The sequence below is a fragment of the Oncorhynchus tshawytscha genome, linkage group LG01, assembly GCF_018296145.1.
Source record: "Oncorhynchus tshawytscha isolate Ot180627B linkage group LG01, Otsh_v2.0, whole genome shotgun sequence".
Taxonomy (NCBI): domain Eukaryota; kingdom Metazoa; phylum Chordata; class Actinopteri; order Salmoniformes; family Salmonidae; genus Oncorhynchus; species Oncorhynchus tshawytscha.
In genome coordinates, this window is record NC_056429.1 from 71,104,741 (window position 1) to 71,130,270 (window position 25,530).

Sequence of the window (25,530 nt, forward strand, 5' to 3'; positions counted from 1 at the left end):
GGAATGTGTAGTATTGGGGAAAGTAGTGATATTTGTTAATTGTAGGGGTGCCCATGTGGCTGGAGATCAGAAATGTCCAGTGCGAGAGAGGCAGATTGAGGTATCCAGGCTTAGAGTAGTGAAGAAGTTGTCATATGCTAGTGTAACGGATGTGAAACGGCTAGCTTAGTTAACGGTGGAATAGTGCGCGCTAAATAGTGTTTCAATCGGTGACGTCACTTGCTCTGAAACCTTGAAGTAGTGGTTCCCCTTGCTCTGCAAGGGCTGCGGCTTTGGGGAGCGATGGGTAACGATGCTTCGTGGGTGACTGTTGTTGATGTGTGCAGAGGGTCCCTGGTTCGCGCCCGGGTATGGGCGAGGGGACGGTCTAAAGTTATACTGTTACACTATGGCAGTGAAGAAAATAGAGGAAGATGGGTCAAGGGGGAGGGATCCTGAGAGGAGTGGTGTGAGTAGTAGATTTGTACCAATACAGAGGGCCAACAAATGATATACAGTACCAGTCAAAAGTTTGGACACACCTACTCATTCAAGGGTTTTTCTTTATTTTTACTATTTTCTACATTATAGAATGCTAATGAAGACATCAAACTATGAAATACCATGCATGGAATCATGTAGGAACCAAAAAAGTGTAAAACAAATCTAAATATCTTTTAGACTTTACATTTTTCAAAGTAGCCACCCTTTGCCTTGATGACAGCTTTGCACACTCTTGGCCTTCTCTCAACCAGCTTCACCTGGAATGCTTTTCAACAGTATTGAAGGAGTTCACACAGTCTCCTCTGAACAGTTGATGTTGAGATGTGTCTGTTACTTGAACTCTATTTGGGCTGCAATTTCTGAGGCTGGTAACTAATGAACTTATCCTCTGCAGCAAAGGTACCTCTGGGTCTTCCTTTCCTGTGGCAGTCCTCATGAGAGCCAGTTTCATCATAGCTCTCGATAGATTTTGCGACTGCACTTGAAGAAACTTTCAAAGTTCTTGAACTGTTTTGTATTGACTGACCTTCATGTCTTAATGATGGTTTATACTGTATTATTGACTGTATGTTTGTTTTACTCCATGTGTAACTCTGTGTCGTTGTATCTGTCGAACTGCTTTGCTTTATCTTGGCCAGGTCGCAATTGTAAATGAGAACTTGTTCTCAACTTGCCTACCTGGTTAAATAAAGGTAAAATAAAATAAAGAAAATAAAATTGTCTTTGCTTATTTGAGCTGTTCTTGTCATTATATGGACTTGGTCTTTTACCAAATAGGGCTATCTTCCGTATTCCACCCCTAACTTGTCACAACACAACTGATTGTCTCAAATGCATTAAGAAGGAAAGAAATTCCACACATTAACTTTTAACAAGGTACACCTGTTAACTGAAATGCATTCCAGGTGACTACCTCATGAAGCTGCTGGTCATCTATGAATGTTTGCTTCTACACCTGCATTGCTTGCTGTTTGGGGTTTTAGGCTGGGTTTCTGTACAGCACTTTGAGATATCAGCTGATGTATGAAGGGCTATATAAATACATTTGATTTGATTTGATTTGAGCGTCTTGAAGAAAAATCTGGCCTTAAATGGCCATGCACTCTTATAATCTCCACCCGGCACAGCCAGAAGAGGACTGGCCACCCCTCAGAGCCTGGTTCCTCTCTAGGTTTCTTTCTTAGGTTCCTGCCTTTATAGGGAGTTTTTCCTAGCCACCATGCTTCTACATCTGCATTGCTTCCTGATTTAGGCTGGGTTTCTGTATAGCACTTTGTGACATCTGCTGATGTAAAAAGAGCTTTAGAAATAGATTTCATTGATTGGTTGGTTGAGAGAATGTCAAGAGTGTGCAAAATTGTCATCAAGGCAAAAGGTGGCTGCTTTTAAGAATCTCAAATATAAAATATATTTGTTTAACACTTTTTTGGTTACTACATGATTCCATATGTGTTATTTCATAGTTTTAATGTCTTCACTATTATTCTACAAGGTAGAAAATAGTAATCATTAAGAAAACCCCTTGAATGATTAGGTGTGTCCAAACTTTTGACTGGTACTGTATGTTTCAGTAAGATTTTTTGCATTTATAGCAATGGTTATCAACTGTACTGCAGGGATGGAATGTAAATTGCAGAAAATTTAGGTTGTGGTGGCAGCTGCAGAGAGGTATTTGGGTGTGAGAGACTTGACGTCAGAATAGTTACAGGGTGTGTTGTCTCATCCTTTCAGGCTGTTGCCCTGAAGTAGGACTACATAGATTGAAATAGAGGAGTTGTGATTTTTTTTTTTTTTTATTGAAATGTTTTTATTATTTATATATATTTTGTATTGTATTATTATTTATTTAATTTAGTGAGTGTAGTGTAGTTTTAGATGGTAGGGTATTTGTTTATTTTATTTTTCAAGCAACGTATAAGGGAGTTATACCTCAGTCTAGTATGTAACGGTATGCAACATTTATTGGATGCCAACCGCCATTAAACCTCATCAAGGAAGAAGATAGGGACCGTGACATGCCTCACACTCCAGTACTCTAGGTGGCGGTGTACGCTCCTTTCAGTTGGTTGCGATCCGCCGATACAAATTTAAATAAGAAGAAGATGTCTCTGAGACTGACTGGGGTCACATGCAAGAATTAGCTTGGTACGTGAAGACAACGTCAATAAAGCTGAATTTTAACAAGTTATCTCGTAACTAACAGGTAATCCGAATGAAATGGAGCAAGGACCAATTTACCAGTCAATTCATGCATAAAGCGTTTGTAACGTTAGCTAGCTATCAAATAGCTAGTAGTATATACTATAGCAGTAGCAAATATTTAAACTATGTGCTAGTAGCAGTGGCTCTAGCTAGTACTAACATGCATCCACCATGCCCACTTTGATAAACATAGGTGGTTAACGTTACACACGTTTGTAGTTTCAATGATTTAATTGGCCTACATTATTGGTGTTGCTCATGTTATATTCCCGCTCTGATGACTTGGATTAGTCTGAAAATGGAATAGACATATATTCCCGCTCTGATGACTTGGATTAGTCTGAAAATGGAATAGACATTATTATGTCTGTTATGTATTATGAGGAGGTGAGATTAGGTGTAATCATTCTAGCCAATAAGAGGGCAGATCAGCGTATGAACAGCAGGCCATAAAGATAGAGGACTCTTCTTTGTATCTGTACCATTAAAGCATCTGTGACAGTATGGGCAGCACCATTGAGGCTATCTCTGTTTTTAAAGTAGTACATTTTCTTCTTCATTGTCTGTTCGCTACCAACTCATAGGAATCTCCCCACCTGTTGACTACTTTTAAAATGGTGGCAGCCCTCACTGTCCCTTTTAAAACAGGTTATATCCATGATGAGTCCTCTATCTCTCCGACTCCGATATAAAGTCACGAAACATTTTTTTGTTTGTTGCCGAAATGCCACGTGTGTCCACTTATATCAGTGCATTCATAACTACCTAACCATTATGAAACATATATTAGATCAAATAAGCTTCACATAGCACATTAGCAACAAAAACATTTTGTTGACCAAATTCGACACTCATTATCCTCCAAACAAAAAGTCTTCACTTCGTGGGCTTATTTTTTGTGGACAGATTTTATTTGGTGCAGTAAAACCTATTGCTTTGCCTCTTTCTCTCTGATAACACCAATGTTCCTCTCCTGTTTGTGGGAGCCAATACCCTAACGGTTTTTCTTTCTGTCATGTTGTAACCTATAAATCCAGGACTTGCTGAGAAGAACCCACATCCTTCACCATGTTCCTCACCATGGCCCTGCTGAGGAAAGGCATCTCTGGCAAGCAGTGGATCGGGAAGTACCGCCGGCCGCGTGCCATCACCTGGCAGATGAAACGCAACATGCTGGTGCACCTGGAGTGCGAGGCGGAGAACGAGTACTGGATCTCCCGACCGTACATGACCACAGAACAGGAGAGAGGACACGCCGCTGAGCGCCGAGCACAGAACTGGATCAAAATTAAGGAGACCAAGTTTCAAAAGTTTCCAGAACATAAGTATGTTGCAGATCATCTAAGTCACCTCAACACGACCAAGACATGGTCAAGTTAATGAGGAGGAAGTATTGACTTTGTGTGGGGAGATGGAGATGGGGCATGCATGTTGACTGCCATTTGACTCCTGTGTGTCTTAATGTATGTAATGTATATGAACTATGGAGTGTTGGTAATTATATCTTTATAAAGCAAGCTCATATTTGAAAACAACCAGTGATTTGCTTTATAATACATGACAAACGGTATTGTGCATACATTAGTGAGTCTCATAGACTCTTAACCCCTCTGGGACCCCCAGATGTAGGCCTGGCTCAAACACATGTCAGCTCTCCTGAAGCGTCTCATTACCGAGTTGTCCCACCGCAAAACTATACCGTATATCACCGGCAGATGGCGCTAGAAGTTTGAATGAGTAACCACCAGTTTTGGGGTACCACCAGGCAGGCGCGCTCTAGCAAGCGCGGAGGAGAGTTCCCCAGATGCGAGTCGCGACTAGCTGTAAGCGCTTCATTCGGCTTCGCACACGCTTTCTCAATGGGGTGCGCAGCCATCGACTGCGATAAGTCTTTGTAGCAGTAGCAGCTAGACGATCCCTTTACCTAAAGCTCACTTTCTCAGTACAGATAAAAGGGACCATGAAGACAGCCATCTGGACTTGTCGTTTTGCGGGAAGTATCCAGCCCCACCGATCGCTCCCACACACGGACGACTGAATGACGAGCGAGGATGGCCGGAGGAAGGAGAGGACTTGTAGCCCCTCAAAACACTTTTTTAGAAAATATTGTCAGACGATCTAACGGTAAGGATCTTGCTCACATGAGATGCGCTAATGCCTATGATAATTCACTTGAGGATGGAGTAGCCCACCAAAAAAATATATTGGGGTGTTAAATCATCGATGAAGCCTACCCGTTGGCATGTTAAAACGCATAATGGCGAGGGTCGAGAAACTGGGAGATCTTTCTCAATTAACATCATCTGGACTTCAGAATAATCATAAAACAATAAAACCATTTCCATCTCCTACGAATTATTTGTAGCCTATTTTCAAACGTCAATGTTTAATAAAGTTTGTATGGTAGTCTGAACTTATTAATTGAACGACATGAATAGGTTACCACTAGGCTATTTGTCTGGCACATCTCTCTTGTTTAGTCAGGCTTGGGCACATCCCATTCACAGAAAGTCGCATGCCATTGTATCTCATGTGCACATGGAATCAGCAGTGACGCACAATTTGGGAAATTATGCAGTTTAAAAATAGCCTCGCTGTTTCTCGCTAGTCGCCCCATAATGAAGTAAAGATAAAATACCCCGAATACATTTTATTTCATATACTTCATAAATTAGAATAATGGATTACTACATTGCACTTTAAAGTTGTTTGCCCTGTCGGTTCATTGTGATTTTGCAAAGTTACACAAAACTACTTTTTGTTAAAAAGCTCAAAGAACGTGTGTAAAGGCAATATGTCCAGGTGAAATGTTGGTTGTGAAATAGTATTAAAAAATAACTCAAATAACACACAACCGTTTGTATGAAATACATTTGTCACTGTCACTTTAACAATTTTTCTTTTTAACTTTTCAGTATGGACATTATCACATAGACAGACAGGTATAAACAAACCATGTTTTGGAGTGCTGCTCATGTTTTTCCCCCTAATCTCACTCTCTAACTTTTTGTACTATGTTTGTTGTTCTGTACCAATTGCTGTTAATTTACAAAGTAAATTAATTCAAGTCTATGACATAAGTCTAAAATCCTGGCCTGGGGGTAGATGCCTATACCCCCCCCCCCCCCACCTGTTCTCTTTTCATTTAACATCATTAACTTCTATTCATTTGGGTTCACAGACACTACCCAGCTAAAATTTAGGAAAATGTTCTGCGTTAGCTGGGTAGTAACTGTTTGTTACTGGTAATTCAATCCCTAGGACACTTGTTCTTCATTGGGACATAGATGAATGATGCTTAGCTACCCATCAGTGATGGCATCCTACTGTTGTTTTGAAAACCATTGTAAAATAACAAATGTTGGCATGGAACGTTCTACTTCATAGTACTGTGTTTGTGTCAGTAATGTTACTGGTTGTCTTCATTTAGCTTGGTGAATGTAGTTTGGTAGGATAGTGTGTGTAGTTTGTCTTTTTTATTGTTGGGTAGCACATGTAGTTTGTGTTTTGTTCCCATTCCATGTTGATGACAAGTGACATTTTGACACCACAGATGGAACATACTTTATTATTTAGTACTCTACTGCTGCTGTAGCACGCATGTCTTTCATAATGCCAGGTTGACTTTGTGTACTGGCAGATTCAATCATGCTTTTCTTCTAACAACAATGTGAACAACATATTGTGTGTAAAATAGTGGGAGCTGGAACCAACCACTGTAAAATAGTGGGAGCTGGAACCAACCACTGTAAAATAGTGGGAGCTGGAACCAACCACTGTAAAATAGTGGGAGCTGGAACCAACCACTGTAAAATAGTGGGAGCTGGAACCAACCACTGTAAAATAGTGGGAGCTGGAACCAACCACTGTAAAATAGTGGGAGCTGGAACCAACCACTGTAAAATAGTGGGAGCTGGAACCAACCACTGTAAAATAGTGGGAGCTGGAACCAACCACTGTAAAATAGTGGGAGCTGGAACCAACCACTGTAAAATAGTGGGAGCTGGAACCAACCACTGTAAAATAGTGGGAGCTGGAACCAACCACTGTAAAATAGTGGGAGGAACCAATTTATAAAAAATAAATCAAATCTATATACTGTGTGTGAGAGACAGTCAATCACCTAATCTCATAGCCAACAGGCCAGAATCCTCCAGAGAGTTAGAGACCAGGAGACAGAACTGAAGCATGTAGCATGTCTTTTAAATCTTTTATGGTATGAAATATTTATGTCAGTGTAACTCTTGAGGCTCCACATAAACAGCTACAATATTCGTCTCCTATTCCCACTTTCCCTGGATTCTAAGTGTGTGTGAGAGAGAGAGATAGTGTGCATGTGCACACGCCTGTGTGTGTGTTACTTCAGAGGATTGGAGTGAAGCTAAGAGTTTCCTGTGAACAGAGATCATTGGCAGTGCAGTGAGGCGTCAGGTAGCCTAGCGGTTAAGAGCATTGAGTCTGTAACCAAAAGGTCGCTGGCTCTATACCCCGAGCCGACTAAGTGAAAAATCTCTTGGCCTATGAGCAAGGTGCTTAACCCTAATTGCACCAATAAGTCGCTTTGGATCAGAGGATCTGCTGAATGACTTAAAAATGCAGTGTATTCATAGTTATTACACCCAACTCCTATAGAGACAGGGATGTAACTACTGCACAGTGGTGTGAATGTGTGGCTTGGACTTTGATGTTTTTCTTTCTTTGTGTGCTGAAGTCAGCAATAGGTTAAATCAGGATTTTGTCCCTAAGATTTGGGAGTTTTCTATAATCCTTTGTCATAAATATCCTTGGAATTGCCACTGTATCTTCTCTTCCATAAACAATTGGTGGAACACAGCAATTAAACCACATGTCTGTGGAGTATAGCCATTCCTCTGTGCATTTAAGTTGACTCGTTAGTTATTTAATAGACTATGGTTAAACCTATAGGTGCTTTCCACGCTCCGTAGCTGCCTGACTTCTATGTCAATCATTTGTGAACGGATCAAAAACCAATTTGATCCTCGTCACATTGAGTCGTGTATTGTTGTATTTTGACAGAGCTTGCTTTTCCTCCCTTCCCAAAAGCAATAATTCAGACAAATGTGATATAATACATGTGCTATGTAGCTGCATAGAAACACTATCGTCAGCATAGCAACGCACTGTAGTAAGCTTCAGTGAGTCTCTGGCTGGTGACAGACAGACGTTTCTATGCCGTTCTGTATACGAACTAATAGCTGTAGTCCTATATCTGAAGGGGTATTACATTACACAAGGGAAAGAACACAACAAATCATTCTATTTTATAATCAGCTGGTAGTATTTGTCAACCTTTAATGTCTACGTTTAGTTTCTTACAGAGGGTTAAAGTAATGTTCACTGTGAGAAATCATCAATTGTGCATGTATACAAAGAACATGTGAAGTGAGATTTTGACATTGCTAAAAATGGTATCACTTTAAATACTCAGCATGATAGCTATCTATTTCAAACCAAATCAACACGGTTTGATTTAAACCCCTGCGTGGATTATCTCTACTTTCTCATAGGTACAATGAGTGGTTTTGAAATAGATGCCATTGTTGCCAGTGTTGGGAGTGACACATCTCTTTTAACACAAGCTTCACATTTTTGTGCTGTCAAAATAAAGCCAGAGGTGTCATGCAATGCTTACGTAGGCATTATGTCCAGCTTACGTAGGCATTATGACTTATGTATACCCCTTCAAGCCTAACAGACACTAACCCTCCCCACATGCAGTGCTTACTTACTCAGCATTAATGGTAAGGATGGTCTGAGACTGAGTACAGTGCCCGTATGTGAAGGATTATTCTGCTGCTCTGTTTTCACACTGTACTGCAGTGGCTTCCATCGTGCGATATGACTGTGCTGTCGCCTGTCGATGTCGACCCAGGGTTGGTGTCAACACCATTTCACTTCAGTTTTTTATTTAATTAATGTATTTGGATTTTCTTTCCAAATTGTTTATTTGAGTTCAGTTGCTAATCATAAGTGTACTGAAATGCAATTTATCCCAATCCCGCTCCACTGTTATCCCCATCCAGCGCAATGTGTTGTAGATAACTGTGACCAATCACCAACGAGTGAGCCTTACCTCCTTCTCTGTTCCCCCTCATCTTTGACAGATACCAATTTTGTCCTTGGGAATGCTCAGATCGTGGACTGGCCCATCGTCTACAGCAACGATGGCTTCTGCAAGCTGTCGGGGTACCACAGGGCGGAAGTCATGCAGAAGAGCAGCACATGCAGGTAGAAGAGCAGCACACTGCCTTCCATCTCTTTTTATCTCATTTATTGAACAGCAACAATGAACACTGGGGTGTTGTTGTGGTTCTTTGTTGTCTTCTTCAGCTCATTTTACTCCATATTTCCTGTTAACATACTTATTTTCAGATACTGTAGATGAAATCACCAGATTCCTTTTTTCAGCCCACCAGCATTATAAAATTACATTGAAAAGAAAAATTGAGGAAAACAAAAGAATCACCTTTCCCTGCCAAACCAAAGGCCATACTTTACAGCTAATTCCACTGTTTTTATCCCAGCCAGCAAGCAAGAAGAAATAAACCCCTATTAAGAATCAAACAGACTGAAATCACTCTTCAGACTCTCCAAAAGTGACTTTGTTCAATGTTGGCGAGCTCTGCATTAGTTGTTGTTGTGCGAAACATTGTGGGTGTTTTCGAGCCCTTTTTACACATTTGATCATCGCTGGGAGGCAGTTATTGTTTTCCTTTTCACATTTAAGGTACCATACTCCCTTCTGTAAGTTCAAACTGAAGTTCTGAGAACATTAAGAACATCTTGCATACAAAAACAACTGATAACTTGCCACCAATACCCTTTTCACACTATTGACCCAAGCTGGACCAAACCAAGGTGTACTGGGCTGGCCTGGTTACAGAGTTTGTAAGTAGTTGCTGGAACTGCGTTGGAAAGGACAACGTAAAAATAAATCATCTGAGTCAGCACAGTGTGGTTTGGGTCGGCCCTATAGTGTGAATCAGACACAACAATTCTGGAACCTTACGGTAACCCCTTTTTGTTTACTGTCTGGCAATTCCAGCTGGGAACCTCAGTCTGAATCTGCTAAATCTGTCCATGCTGGCACGTGATGTGTCGACATGTTCCTGTCAGAATGAAGCCAACAGTCTTAAGGAGATGTCGCATCATAGCAGCTATTGTCCAATAAGAAACGCTTTTGTTCATTTTCTGTTGCATAAACGTTATGCTACTGTGTGCCCTAATGAAGACAACCCAGTCTGCAGGCACATGGTGTGTTGAGATATGTTCCTGTCAGGAGTGCTCTCAGATGAAGCCAACAGTCTTTGGGAGCCGTTGCACCTTGATCCTTGCGAGCAGGCCCCAAGATACAGTCTCATTATAATTACCATGTTGTTCAAAGCTAACAACTCCAAAGAGCTATTTTTGAAATGGCTGCAATGGTTGCAATCAGTGGTGTGAGACCAGAGTGTTTTAAACCAGTGTGTGTGTGTGCTACATGTTTACTGTATCTTGAAGATGGATATTTTGACTATCAGATAATTAAAATGGATCTTTGTGCCAACAAAATCAAATCTAATTGTATTTGTCACATTCGCCTAATACAACACCTGTAGAACATACCATGAAATGCTTATTATCAAACCCTTAACCAACAATGCAGTTTTAAGCAAAATATTTACTAAATAAAATAAAATAAAAGAGCAACAATTAAAGAACAATAACGAGGTTATATACAGGAGGTACCGGTACCGAGTCAATGTGCCGGGGAACAGGTTAGTCAGTTAAATAAAGGTTTAAATAAAATAAAAACAGGTTAGTCAAGGTAATTGAAGTAATATGTACATGTATGTATGGGTAAAATTACTGTACATAGACAATAAACAGTGAGTAGCAGCAGCGCAAATGGCTTGGGGGTAGAAGCTGTTAAGAAGCCTTTTGGACCTAGATTTGGCGCCCCGGTAACGCTTGCCGTGCGGTAGCAGAGAGAACAGTCTATGACTAGGGTGACTGGGATCTTTGGCAATTTTTAGGGCCTTCCTCTGACACCGCCTGGTATAGAGGTCATTGATGGTATAAAGCTTGGCCCTACTGATGAACTGGGCCGTACGCTCCTGAGGGGGAATAGGCGTTGTCGTGCCCTCTTCACGACTGTCTTGGTGTGTTTGGACCATGGTAGTTTGTTGGTGATGTGGACAACAAGGAACTTGAAGCTCTCAACCTGCTCCTCTACAGACCTGTCGGGGGGGTGTGCTCGTCCCTCCTTTTCCTGTAGTCCACGATCATCTCCTTTGTCTTGATCACACTGAGGGAGAGGTTGTTATCCTGGCACCACACTGCCAGGTCTCTGACTAACTCCCAATAGGCTGTCTCATCGTTGGCGGTGATCAGGCCGACCAAGGTTGTGTCGTCTGCAAACTTAATGATGGTGTTGGAGTCGTGCTTGGCCACTCAGTAATCGGTGAACAGGGAGTACAGGAGGAGACTAAGCACTGTGTTGAGTATCATCGTGGCAGATGTGTTGTTGCCTACCCTTTCCACCTGGGGGCGGCCCGTCAGGAAGTCCATGATCCAGTTGCAGAGGGAGTTGTTTAGTTCCAGGGTCCTTAGCTTAGTGATGAGCTTTGAGGGCACTATGGTGTTGAATGCTGAGCTGTAGTCAATGACCAGCATTCTTACATATGTGTTCCTTTTGTCCAGGTGGGAAATTGCAGTGTTGAGTGCAATAGTGCTTCGGGTCAGTAGTCATTTAGGCAGGTTACCTTGGTGTTCTTGGGCACAAGGACTATGGTGGTCTGCTTGAAACATGTACAGTACCAGTCAAATGTTTGGACACACCTACTCATTGCAGGGTTTTTCTTTATTTATACTATTTTCTACATTGTAGAATAATAGTGAAGACGTCAACACTATGAAGTATACATACTCTTGGCATTCTTTCAACCAGCTTCATGAGGTAGTCACCTGGAATGCATTTCAATTAACAGGTGTACTTTGTTAATTTGTGGATTTCTTTCCTTCTTAATGCGTTTGAACCAATCAGTTGTGTTGTGACAAGGTAGGGGTGGTATACAGAAGATATCCCTATATGGTAAAATACCAATTCCATATTATGGCAAGAACAGCTCAAATAAGAAAAGAGAAATGACAGTCCATCATTACTTTAAGATATGAATGTCAGTCAATCTGGAAAATTTCAAGAACTTTGAAAGTTTCTTCAAGTGCAGTCGCAAAAACCATCAAGCGCTATGATGAAACTGGCTCTCATGAGGACCGCCACAGGAAAGGAAGACCCAGAGTTACCTCTGCTGCAGAGGATAAATTCATTAGAGATAACTGCACCTCAGATTACAGCCCAAATAAATGTTTCACAGAGTTCAAGTAATGGACACATGTCAACATCAACTGTTCAGAGGAGACTGCGTGAATCAGGCCTTCATGGTGGAATTGCTGCAAGAAACCACTACTAAAGGACACCAATAAGGTGACGAGACTTGCTTGGGCCAAGAAACACAAGCAATGGACATTAGACCGGTGAAAATCTGTCCTTTGGTCTGATGAGTCCAAATTTGAGATTTTTGGTTCCAGCCACCGTGTCTTTGTGAGACGCAAAGTAGGTGAACGGATGATCTCCACATGTGTGGTTCCCACCGTGAAGCATGGAGGAGGAAATGTGATGGTGTGTGGGTGCTTTGCTGGTGACAATGTCTGTGATTTATTTCGAATTCAAGGCACACTTAACCAGCATGGCTACCACAGCATTCTGCAGCAATATGCCATCCCATCTGGTTTGTGCTTAGTCATTTGTTTTTCAACAGGACAATGACCCATAACACACCTCCAGGCTGTGTAAGGGCTATTTGACCAAGGAGAGTGATGGAGTGCTGCATCAGATGACCTGGCCTCCACAGTCACCTGACCTCAACCCAATTGAGATGGTTTGGGATGAGTTGGACCGAGTGAAGGAAAAGCAGTCAACAAGTGCTCAGCATATGTGGGAACTCCTTCAAGACGGTTGGGAAAGCATTCCTCATGAAGCTGATTGAGAGAATGCCAAGAGTGTGCAAAGTTGTCATCAAAGCAAAGAGTGGCTACTTTGAAGAATCTAAAATATTTTTTAATTTGTTTAACACTTTTTTGGTTACTACATGATTCCATATGTGTTATTTCATAGTTTTGATGTGTTCACTATTATTCTACAAAATAGTAAAAATAAAGAAAAACCCTTGAATGAGTAGGTGTGTCCAAACTTTTGACTGGTACTGTAAGAGAAACAGATAAAGAAGATTGCGCAAACAATGCAGTGATCTGAAATCATAAAAAACATTGATAAACACTTCACACACACACCTTTGACCTCCTCAATAAGGCATTTCAAGAGACTAATTTTACTTCGTTGCAGCATTCTAACATGTCTACGCTCTTGTTTTTGAATGCTTCTGGGGGACATAAGAAATTAATAGTGTTGTTTTCCTTTTGTGTTTCTAGCTTCATGTACGGGGAGCTCACAGACAAGGATACTAGCGAGAAAGTACGGCTAACGTTTGAAAACTACGAGATGAACTCATTTGAAATACTAATGTATAAAAAAAACAGTAAGTACCAAGTTAACATAAAAAAACAGCCTCTTGTCACGCTAATGTATTCTGCCATGTTTTTATGAATATGTACAATGCTGTTCCATCGCCAATTGGGACAGTACTAACCCTGTAGATCATGGGCCGTAGCCATAAAGCGTCTCATAGTAGGAGTGCTGATCTAGGATCAGTGTTGCCTTGTAGGTCATAATGAATCAGTGGAGACCTGATCCTAGATTAACATTCCTACTCTGACATGCTTTATGAATAAGGGCCCAGTCATACCTCCTCGTGCCGCCAGCAGGGAGCTGGGTCTTTGAGCCCAGTTTTAACCATGTGCTTTTTTAATAAACACGTTTCTGTTGACAGCTGTATTCCCCTATAATAATGTATGTTCTCTCATCTCAGGAACGCCGGTATGGTTCTTTGTCAAGATAGCCCCTATACGAAACGAACAGGAAAAAGTGGTGCTGTTTCTGTGCACCTTCAGTGACATCACAGCCTTTAAACAACCAATAGAAGATGAAACTTCAAAAGGTGAGTGACAGAGTTTGTAAGTGGCAACAAAGGATGTGGTCACATTTACTTGGATAGTCCCCTTGGATCGTCCCCTACAGATGAGTCCTAACTACTTTTTACAATAAAGTATTATAGTAACCCTGATGTGTTTCGTCTAAAGCCCTCATCAGGGTGCTGCTTTTAATCTAAACACGTCATTATTAATAATAACACTCTGGTTAGTTAATAAGTTCAATCTTGGTCTACCTTTAGTACATTATTTGTACTAATCCCAAAACCCTTTTTTTGCCTCGTGCTCTCAGGTTGGGGGAAGTTTGCCCGGCTAACTCGTGCTCTGACCAGCAGTAGAGGGGTGTTACAGCAGCTACAGCCTACTGTACACAAGGGAGAGAACGTTCACAAGCACTCCCGCCTAGCTGAGGTACGCTAATATTTATGTCTATTGTACGTGTTTATAACTACACTGATAAAGCTAGGGCTTGTGTGTGTGTGTGCGTGTGTGTGTGTGTGAGTGTGTGGAATGACACACACCATTGTCATTCCATTTGGTTACGGTGGAGGCATGTGCGCCAGTGCTGTGAATCCATTTGTCTCTGTCCTTTTTTGTGATTATAGAGATGCACGAAATGATAACACACACACACTCATTTACAAACACATAGATGCACACACACACACACACATATATGGATGTAACAATATCTAAGCAACCTTTAAAGGTAGACTCAGCGATATAACATAGATGCAGAAAGTAAACAGCATAGTGGGCCAATTTCCGCAACAACTAAGAGCGTTGAAGCACAAGGCTCAACTTCTCTGTTTTGGGCCCTTGGCTACCCCGCTTTAACAGCATGAAGTGAACCTGTGCACAGGCGCAGATATCGTGTGCCTTGCATCTTCGCTCATCTCAATATCTGCAGTACTGCTGGTGGCAATGTCATTTCACTGTGTGTGTTACAGTGAACTGTAACCTCTTGGTTTACCCCAAACCCTTCTTTGATTTTATTCCATCAAACTCATAAAAGATATACAATCTGCAGGTCCTCCAGCTGGGCTCAGACATCCTCCCCCAGTACAAACAGGAGACGCCCAAGACGCCGCCCCACATCATCCTCCACTACTGCGCCTTCAAGACCACATGGGACTGGGTCATCCTCATCCTCACCTTCTACACGGCCATTATGGTTCCTTACAACGTCTCCTTCAAGGTGTGAACCATATACTGACATATACTTTATCCCTGACCAAGATGGCTGCCATTATCAGCATATTCTGTCTAGAGCTATGCAGGTGTTTGACATCAACCACTCTATTTTGTGTTATATATCTCGGTCCCACTTTAAACGAAGTACAACTTGTAAAGGCTTTATTTGGCATACATAAATGATTCATAAGCACTACATAAAGGCTTCACAAATCATCTATAAGCTTATGTCATGACTCTATAAATGGTGTATAAACATAGAAAGTGTTTTGTGTCACATTTGATTATTCACCCTTCAGTGGGAATGGTTATGTCACCCTTTTAAACACAGTATGACATACTCTTATAGATGTTTTGTGAAGCATTTATGTAGTGATTATGAAGGCTTTATGTATGTTTTATAAAGCCTTTATATGTTGTGCTTTGTTTGAAGTGGGACCTATATCTCTATGGTCTAAGAAAGATTCTCTAATTTACAATAATAAAGATCCTCTCCTGTCCTCAAGGATGCATAAAAAAATACATGTATGCTAATAATCTTGGGGAGGTAATATAGATTCTCTACGCTAAAGCAAATTGCCATTCGGGAATAACACAGATTCTCTACTATACTATAACACAGATGCTCTACTATACTGCTCTACAAATATTCTCTCCTCTACTATAACACAGATGCTCTCCTCTACTATAACAAAGATTCTCTACTCTACCTCTGTACTATCAGACCAAGCAGAACAACGTGACGTGGCTGGTGGTGGACAGCATCGTAGACGTAATCTTCCTGGTGGACATTGTACTCAACTTCCACACTACCTTCGTGGGCCCGGCCGGAGAGGTCATCTCTGACCCCAAGCTCATCAGGATGAACTACCTGAAGACCTGGTTCGTCATCGACCTGCTCTCCTGCCTGCCTTACGACGTCATCAACGCCTTCGAGAATGTGGACGAGGTCAGTACTGTGTGTGTGTGTGGTGGGTGTTCATCATCAACCTGTTTTACTGCCTGGCCTATGACCTCGTTAGCGCCTTCGAGAATGTGGACAAAGTTAATCGGGTCTGACAATATATTGGTAATTTAGCTTTTACAGCTTTAATAGTTGAGTTAATTTGAGTTTTTGATATGTAGAAATGTGCAACTTAAAGCAGTACGGTCTCGGTTCTGTGTAGAATTTCTCCTGTTCTGGAGGATGCGTGAACAGCGACACATACTAAACAGTCAGTGTGGCCCCAGTGGGGGTCTAACCCACAGCCCTGGTGTTACCACTACCAGTCCCATGATCTAACACTACCAGCCCCATGATCTAACCCACAGCCCTGGTGTTACCACTACCAGCCCCATGATCTAACACTACCAGCCCCATGATCTAACCCACAGCCCTGTTGTTACCACTACCAGCCCCATGATCTAACCCACAGCCCTGGTGTTACCACTACCAGCCCCATGATCTAACCCACAACCCTGGTGTTACCACTACCAGCCCCATGATCTAACCCACAGCCCTGGTGTTACCGCTACCAGCCCCATGATCTAACCCACAACCCTGGTGTTACCACTACCAGCCCCATGTTCTACATTAGTAGTCTAGTTGTCTAAACACAGTGAGCTACAGTGGGGCAAAAAAGTATTTAGTCAGCCACCAATTGTGCAAGATCTCCCATTTAAAAAGATGAAAGAGGCCTGTAATTTTCATCATAGGCACACTTCAACTATGACAGACAAAATGAGAATTTTTTTTTTTTAAATCACATTGTAGGATTTTTTAATGAATTTATTTGCAAATTATGGTGGAAAATTAGTATTTGGTCACCTACAAACAAGCAAGATTTCTGGCTCTCACAGACCTGTAACTTCTTCTTTAAGAGGCTCCTCTGTCCTCCACTCGTTACCTGTATTAATGGCACCTGTTTGAACTTGTTATCAGTATAAAAGACACAACCTCAAACAGTCACACTCCAAACTCCACTATGGCCAAGACCAAAGAGCTGTCAAAGGACACCAGAAACAAAATTGTAGACCTGCACCAGGCTGGGAAGACTGAATCTGCAATAGGTAAGCAGCTTGGTTTGAAGAAATCAACTGTGGGAGCAATTATTAGGAAATGGAAGACATACAAGACCACTGATAATCTCCCTCGATCTGGGGCTCCACGCAAGATCTCACCGCCTCTCTCATCTTTTTAAGTGGGAGAACTTTCACAATTGGTGGCTGACTAAATACTTTTTTGCCCCACTGTATATTGATTCGCTGCCATTGAGCTTTTCCTTTTCTGTCTGATTATATAATTAATGTTTGGCTAATGACAGCAGCTAATGTCCTAATCTTAATGTCCTTACCCGCCCTCCAGAAACACCCAACACAGCCTTTTCTCAGTTTCTCCCACAGAACCAATGAGCTCAGCCTGTTATATTAGCTTATATTACTGGACGTCAGGCTGTGTGTGTGTCTATAGACGAGTTCAGCCTGTTAACCAGCGTATGTTACTGGACATCAGGCTCCATTTGAAGGGTCACAAACCTGTCAGCGTTCATTTGTCTTATGGCAGCCGTATAGAGTTATTATGCTGGTCGTTGGTTTTGATTTGTGACTCCGTCTTCAGTGTGCATGTGTGTGTGTGTGACTTCGTTGTCAGTGTGTGTGTGTGTTAGAGGTCGACCGATTATGATTTTTCAACGCCGATACTGATTATTGGAGGACCAAAAAACCGCCGATACCGATTAATCGGGCCGATTTTTTAAAAATGTATTTGTAATAATGACAATTACAACAATACTGAATGAACACTTATTTTAACTTAATATAATACATCAATAAAAATCCATTTAGCCTCAAATAAATAATGAAACATGTTCAATTTGGTTTAAATAATGCAAAAACAAAGTGTTGGAGAAGAAAGTAAAAGTGCAATATGTGCCATGTAAAAAAGCTAATGTTTAAGTTCCTTGCTCAGAACATGAGAAAATATGAAAGCTAGTGGTTCCTTTTAACATGAGACTTCAATATTCCAAGGTAAGAGGTTTTAGGTTGCAGTTAATATAGTATTTATAGGACTATTTCTCTCTATACCAGCTTCCGTCCCTCTCCTCGCTCCAACCTGGGCTCGAACGAGGAACACATCGGCAACAGCCACCCTCGAAGCATCGTTATCCATCGCTCCACAAAATCCGCGGCCCTTGCAGAGCAAGGGGAACAACTACTCCAAGTCTCAGAGTGAGTGACGTTTGAAACGTTATTAGCGCGCACCCCGCTAACTAGCTAGCCATTTCACATCTGTTACACCAGCCTAATCTCGGGAGTTGATAGGCTTGAAGTCATAAACAGCTCAATGCTTGAAGCACAACGAAGAGCTGCTGGCAAATCTACGAAAGTGCTGTTTGAATGAATGCTTACGAGCCTGCTGCTGCCTACCCATAGCTCAGTCAGACTGCTCTATCAAATATCAAATCATAGACTTAATTATAACATAATAACACACAGAAATACGAGCCTTTGGTCATTAATATGGTCAAATCCATAAACTATAATTTCGAAAACAAAACGTTTATTATTATCGCATATGCCCTGACTCTGCGTGCAATGAACTCAAGAGAAGTGACACAATTTCACCTGGTTAATATTGCCTGCTAACCTGGATTTCTTTTAGCTAAATATGCAGGTTTAAAAATATATACTTCTGTGTATTGATTTTAAGAAAGGCATTAATGTTTATGGTTAGGTACACGTTGGAGCAACGACAGTCCTTTTTCCGCGAATGCGGAATATATATATATATATATATATTTTAATCAGCCAAATCGGTGTCCAAAAATACAGATTTCCGAATGTTAGGAAAACTTGAAATCGGCCCTAATTAATCGCCCATTCTGATTAATCGGTCGACCTCTAGTGCGTGTGTGTGTGAGTGACTTTGTTTTTAGTGTGTGTGTGGCTGTGTAGCTAAAGGCCTCTCTGGGTTTTGCGGTTCTCTGAGTCCCTCTTCTCCACGTTTTCGACCAGAAGCTGCTCACCAAGAGATAGTAAGGGAATTCAAGGAAAAGGAAGATCATCTTTGAACGGAAAGAAAATATAGCGTTGCTGTCATTTTCAGTATGTGAAGTGCCTTGCTTACTCAGTCTCCTTACCAGAGAATTCAGTAGTGTGTCAGTAGTCACACAACCCCATGGTTATGAGGTATAAATACACTACATTACCAAAAGTATGTGGACACCTGCTCATCGAACATCTCATTCCAAAATCATAGGCATTAATATGGAGTTGGTCCCCCTTTTTCGCTGCTGTTACAGCCTCCACTGTTCTGGGAAGGCAGGTAGCCTAATGTTTAGAGCGTTGGGCCAGTAACCGAAAGGTTGCTGGATCGAATCCCCTAGCTGACAAGGTATAAATCTGTTGTTCTGCCCCTGATCAAGGTAATTAACCCACTGTTCCCTGGTAGGCCATCAATGTAAATAATAATTTGTTCTTAACTGACTTGCCTAGTTAAATAAAGGTTAAATAAAAATGGATTGAACTAGATTGGGGCAGCCCTAGCAGGGCAGAATACTTTTTTTGGATGAACTGACTTGTTGGAAAGGTGGCATCCTATGACAGTGCCACATTGAAATTCACTGAGCTCTTCAGTAAGGCCATTCTACTGACAATATTTGTCTATGGAGATTGCATGGCTGTGTGTTCGATTTTATACACCTGTCAGCAACGGCTGTGGCTGAAGTGCCGAATCCACTCATTTGAAGGGGTGTCCACAAACCTTTGGATATACTGTATAGTGTAGATTTTGAAAGACCTGTTTCAGATCTGTAAGTCTCAGGTAAACATGTCTCAGAGGCACAGATAAACAGAGTTGGGTTCCATTTCCATTCAGTCAATTCATGAAGTAAACTGAAATTGCTTTTCAATTAGGAAAATGGGAATTGGACTTTAATTTTTTATATGAATTGAAGTAGAATTGACACCAACCTTGTAGATACATACTTGAAGATGACTCAGATATATTTTAAGTCCCAGAGTGTATTGGGTGTGAGTTCCAGATATTTATGAGTTCATAATCTCATACAGCCAGAACTAATGTCTTGCATAATTATGTCAGATGCTCGATTCATTTCTGGGGGGAGACGTGTTAGAAAAGATACTAGAACAAGAAGCAAAAGCAGGGAAGTAAAAAAATTCCTCATTAGTCGTCAAATCCCACACAGTCTGTTGACAGACGCTACGATACCAGTTATGTTACTTGCATCTGTCCACGAGAGATTCATGACTTGCTGCCGTTGTGTTGAGGTTTGACCTGGCTGCCCGCAGACGTTAACTTTCTATAGCTTTCTATGCCTATCTATCTCTTCTCCATGGCTCTGTCTGTGGCCTTTGAAGAAAGTCTTGGATTTGAGTTTCCAGACTTCCTGTTGAATGTGTTTTGACCTGGCTGCCTGCAGAGAGAGGCCTTCACACAGCTCTCTCTGGGTGCTCAAGTGTGGTGTGGGTAACCTCACTGTCTTTCGCCCAGCGCGCTCTATCTCTGTCACTCTCTTCTCCTCTCTTAGTGAGCTGGCTCACTTTCATTTTTCTTTTCAGTGGAAGTGTTAGAGAACAGCGGGGTAATTAGTCCCATTGCCCCCGCCAGAACCCCCAGTGCTACCTTGTGAAGAAGTTCTCATTAAATGGAGCTGGGAGAAAATAGTCTGCTTGCCTCAAAATCCAGACTGAATCACATTTCAATGGTGGATTGAAACAGAGCTTAATTCAGTCTGGATTTTCAGGCTAGGAGTCTGCAGTCCAATGCTAATCCACTGGAAGAGTCAGTCAGCCACTGCTTCTCATTTTTTTCATGTGTTTTACATGTGAATGCTACCCTTAGCAGTCAGTACAGCATATGGTTTGGAGACTGACGTCTCACTGAAGTGCAGTGAAATGGATTGCTTGTTTCTAGACGGGCAAGGTGAAAGCAGGAGAGTAAACAAAACAATAAATTATCTTTCTCTTTTTCATCCCATTTCAATCGTTTTTCCCTTTTCTAAAATAGCTTTTGTATGGCTGGTTTGACATCTGCTGTAATTTTGTATCAGGGGGATTCGGGATTTCTTCTGTCATGATGGAAATGAGATCTCTGGTGGAGGGGATAGATGCCAGCATTGCATCTGCAGCAATAGAACTAGAATTAACGTAGCCTTCGAAGTGTAGCTGTAGTGTTAGCAGTTCAGCTAGCCAGGCGTGCAGCTACAGTACTGGATTAAATGAGCTTCAGTGTAGTGGTTAGCATTAGCAGTACAGCTGTCCAGGGGTGCGGGTATAGGACTGGATTAAACACAGACTGCACAACACAGCTAGGCAGGTATTACAAGACTGGCTCAATGAGCTCTGTGTAGACATTAGCCAGTGAAACCATAAGCATTAGACAGGAAGATGATGTATGGCCATTGGCTAACTAATGTGTGATTGTCTGTTTGGCTATGCAGATGAATATGTACATAGGCCTACACATAAACAATGACTAAATCTTGGATATGTGTGTGTTGTCTAATCTTACGTAGTTGGTCAAATATTGGTCAAATGGAGCTCCCACCGAACAGGAAGCTGCACCCTCACCCCGAAGTAATTTAAGATTCTATAATTTAAGATGCTATAGATTGCTCTATAATCAATACACTCCATTTACCTTTCCCCAAATCAAGCCAAATAGGCACCTCGGAAGTTTCTCACAGAGAATCAATCAATCCCACAGACAATTAGGGTTGAAACAGTGCCATGTCTCTCTAATGAGTCACTGAGTCCAAGGTGCTAAAGGAGCTCTGTAAACTTGACCCCCTAACAACATCTGGGTCAGAGAGTTTAGACCCTTTCTTCTTTAAGGCTGCTGTTCCTATAATCACCAAGCCCATCTCTGACCTTTTGAACCTGTCTCTCCTCTCTGGGGAGGGTCCCATTGCTTGGAAGGGAACCACGGTTAGTCCTCTATTTAAGGGGGAACATTAAGATGATCCTAACTGTTATAGGACTATTTCTATTCTGCCCTGTTTATCAAAAGTGTTGGAAAAACTTGTCAATAATCAACTGACTGGCTTTCTTGATGTCTATAGTATTCTCTCTGGTATGCAATCTGGTTTCCGCTCAGGTTATGGATATGTCACTTTCGAGCACCTAGATGCTCTTTACCATTCGGCCATTAGATTTGCCACCAATGCTCCTTATAAGACACATCACTGCACTCTATAGTCTTCTGTAAACTGGTCATCTCTGTATACCCGTCGCAAGACCCACTGGTTGTTGCTTATTTATAAAACTCTCTTAGGCCTCACTCCCCCCTATCTGAGTTATATAATGCAGCCCTCATCCTCCACATACAACACCCGTTCTGCCAGTCACATTCTGTTAAAGATCCCCAAAGCACACACATCCCTGGGTCGCTCGTCTTTTCAGTTCGCTGCAGCTAGAGACAGGAACGCGTTGCAACAAACACTCAAACTGGACAGTTTTAACTCAATCTCTTCATTCGAAGACTCAATCATGGAAACTCTTACTGACAGTTGTGGCTGCTTTGCGTGATTATTGTTGTCTCTACCTTCTTGCCCTTTGTGCTGTTGTCTGTGCCCAACAATGTTTGTACCCTGTTTTGTGCTGCTACCATGTTGTGCTGCTGCCATGTTGTGTTGCTACCATGTTGTTGTTGCTACCATGTTGTTGCCATGTTGTGTTGCTACCATGCTATGTTCTCTTAAGTCTCTCTGTATGTAGTGTTGTGTTGTCTCTCTTGTTGTGATGTGGGTTTTGTCCTATATTTTAATTTCATTTATTTGTATTTTTAATCCCAGCCCCCATCCCTGCAGGAGGACTTTTGGCTTTTGGTAGGCCGTCATTGTAAATGAGAATTTGTTCTTAACTGACTTGCCTAGTTAAATAAAGGTTCAATTAAAAAAATACAAATAATGGATAGTCGAATAAAAGACATGAGCTGGCGCACACACAGAGAAAATGATTTTATGTAGAGGTGCTGACTAACGGCGAATAAACTATAAGCTATTCAAATAGAGTTGCACACTCTATATGTAAACTCCCCGTCATTTATTGGGTAAATGACCTCTCTTTTTTATGTAGCTTATCTCTAATGGTTAGCAACATCGAATGAAACACATCAGACTTTGAAATCTATTAAATATTCTTATTCTGAGACTCTTAGTGAATACGGCCCTAAAGGATTTGGATATGTGAAAGCACAGGTTGTAATAGAGGGTAAAGGCACTTAAATGCTATTTAAGCACCATTTTATTTGGTGAATTATAACGTTTAGTGCATCTCTGGGTCAGTGTACCACGGAGGGGTCATTAAACAGATTTAGAGATGGATAACGTTACAATTCTAGGCCTATTGATTACTCAGGTCACCTTCATTATTAGCATGCACTGCACAATGTGCACACCCTTCACACACACGTGCATGCACATGAACACTATAGGCCCTACAGGGCTAGAGCTTGTTGCTGCTGTTAGCTGCCAGTTAGGCAAACCAAACTGGAGAGTTTAGTGTCCTGATGTGTCGCTCAAACGCATCCATTTAGTGAGTTGTTAGTTGATGAAGGCCGTGGCTGTGGTGTAAAGTGCTGCAGTGGTACTTAACAAGCTGATCCTAAGAAAGCTGTGAGCTGCACCAAGTCTGTTGTATCTGCACGTACAGCACTTTGTCAGCCTCTAGTCTTTCAGCTTCTCAGCGCCTGGTTAATGCTGACAGCTGACAGACACCAGGACATTTTCTGTTAGCCTGACTAGGTTCTGTCCAGCCAGCTGCTATGGACAGTGAAAACAACATTTTCGTTTCTGTATTACTGGGAAGTCATGTCATTTATTTGAAGTTGATCATCAAGCAATGTTTGTACTTCTGGTTGTACATTGGCTTATGAACGATTTGTGAAGAATCTTTATAGGCTTGGTAAAGGATTTGTGAAGTATCTGTATAGGCTTGATAAAATATATGTGAAGTTTTCATTAAGCCATATGAGTTATTATAACATTATAAAGGACTCTGCATTATACCTACCTGCAGGCAATAAGTATAGTATTACTAAGTAATGTTTCCTCTGAAGTGGGGACAGCTTATTCTACTTGTAGTTGTCCTGATATGCGTTCAGTAAGGTAAATAGTAGCAAACGTTAGCTAACACATTTCCTTTGTTTTATGTCAGCTATGAACATTTGCTAACGCTAGCTAACAGTCTGAGGTAGTGTGAGACGAATGGAAGTGTCTGTTTCAGGTCTAAACTGTCAGTACAAATAATCAAGTGGCCATGTAGGCTTTTTCTACATGTAGTAGGAATAGCGAAGGTTTTTTCAGTTGATAGCTAAAGAACCACAGTAATAATTACAAAAAGGAGGTATGTTTTTGCAGCTTCACTGTAACATTCTGGAATATTCATTCAAATCTTTCAACTGAAATTGTTACTAAGCAACATGTTTGCCGCAAACAATGGTCTAACGGATACAGTAAATCCAGTGTGGCCCACTGCAACGCTCTGAACATTCCACCAAGCTTAATAAACCCCAGTAGTCATTCAAAAAAAGTCTGAGGAGATTTGGTTTGGTGTCTCTGAACTGTTGTCTTTTTTCCCCCCATCACATTATCCTTTTTTACACGAATATGATTTACCTATTAATTTGTATGAATGTTTGAAGTCATCATGGTTTTATCTTCTTATATGTCTACTTTTCTTCTGTATGATCATACTCACGTCTTTATTTTCTTCCTCATCCCCCTGTTTTGTTCTGTTTGCATGGTCCCTCCCCCTCCTCTGTCTGTGTTTATTTGTGGAACGTGAAGAACTGGAACCGTCGAGCTGTCACTCAAGTAGGCCTTTCGTTATCAAACCCACTTTGATTGAGTTGGTTTGGGTCAAAATATGATTATAATGATATGATAAAACATTCTTTTCACATTTGCAATTGATAAACACAGACACATAGTTGACTGTATGTGCTGTGTCATCCAGGATAAGTTCAAACTTAAACACACACACACACATGCTCCACTCAAATGGATTTACATAAATTGACATAAACAATATGGTCTTTCATATAAATACATGTTGTGTGATGTATCACCCTGTTTTTACAAATGCATGTTTTTTTCTGTACTCTGTTCATGATTCAGATAGAAATCACAGATGGTGAGTTGAATGGAATACATGTTGATTTCTGTCACATCTCTAATGTGTTAGATCATATTTTTTTGTGTCGAGTATATGACTCCAAAGGAAGTCTTTCTTTCCTTCAGATTTACCCCTGGAACTTGGCAGTGGTGTTTTTATTGAATTCATGAATAAAGACCCTAGCTAGTTGTCTTACAGTAAATGAATGCTACAAGTTCAGTGTGAGGTTATATCGACTGGGTGCAAGTCTATGGCTTGTATCACAGCTGCTTGAGTACACCCTCATTTTATAGTCATAACATCCCATGAATATTACTAACGTCTAGGAAAGACTTCTTGATGCCAGCACACACATTCAGTATCCAAGGACTCCCTGGGAAACAGTGGCAAATGTTATAGAGTGGACTATCCTGGTTGAGAGAATAG

At 41.3% G+C, this 25,530-nt stretch overlaps 2 protein-coding genes across 3 annotated transcripts in view; both read left to right on the plus strand.

Moving 5' to 3' along the window:
* Nucleotides 1-2,566: 2,566 nt before the first annotated feature.
* Nucleotides 2,567-5,539, plus strand: LOC112256055 (ribosomal protein 63, mitochondrial). 2 transcript variants are annotated; one of them, XM_024429019.2, is made up of 2 exons: nucleotides 2,567-2,628; nucleotides 3,723-5,539. In XM_024429019.2, exon 2 carries the CDS (start codon nucleotides 3,754-3,756, stop codon nucleotides 4,063-4,065), a length of 312 nt encoding a protein of 103 aa, XP_024284787.1. In that variant the 5' UTR covers nucleotides 2,567-2,628; nucleotides 3,723-3,753; the 3' UTR covers nucleotides 4,066-5,539. The 2 variants fall into 2 exon arrangements, with proteins under 2 accessions (XP_024284787.1, XP_024284779.1); XM_024429011.2 differs by having other exon boundaries at nucleotides 2,575-2,686.
* A 3,027-nt stretch (nucleotides 5,540-8,566) lies between these two features.
* The window catches only part of LOC112256047 (potassium voltage-gated channel subfamily H member 1), an 85,632-nt gene continuing 68,668 nt past the window's right edge, over nucleotides 8,567-25,530 (plus strand). Inside the window, exons 1-7 of the mRNA XM_042328315.1 lie at nucleotides 8,567-8,579; nucleotides 8,811-8,934; nucleotides 13,177-13,283; nucleotides 13,674-13,802; nucleotides 14,087-14,205; nucleotides 14,825-14,992; nucleotides 15,713-15,937. Coding sequence (XP_042184249.1) covers nucleotides 8,567-8,579; nucleotides 8,811-8,934; nucleotides 13,177-13,283; nucleotides 13,674-13,802; nucleotides 14,087-14,205; nucleotides 14,825-14,992; nucleotides 15,713-15,937 — 885 coding nt within the window. The remainder of the gene's footprint in view (nucleotides 8,580-8,810; nucleotides 8,935-13,176; nucleotides 13,284-13,673; nucleotides 13,803-14,086; nucleotides 14,206-14,824; nucleotides 14,993-15,712; nucleotides 15,938-25,530) is intronic.

Bases quoted from the DNA above. Each gene is read 5' to 3' on its own strand.
- LOC112256055 (XM_024429019.2), top strand. From the start codon at position 3,754: ATGTTCCTCACCATGGCCCTGCTGAGGAAAGGCATCTCTGGCAAGCAG.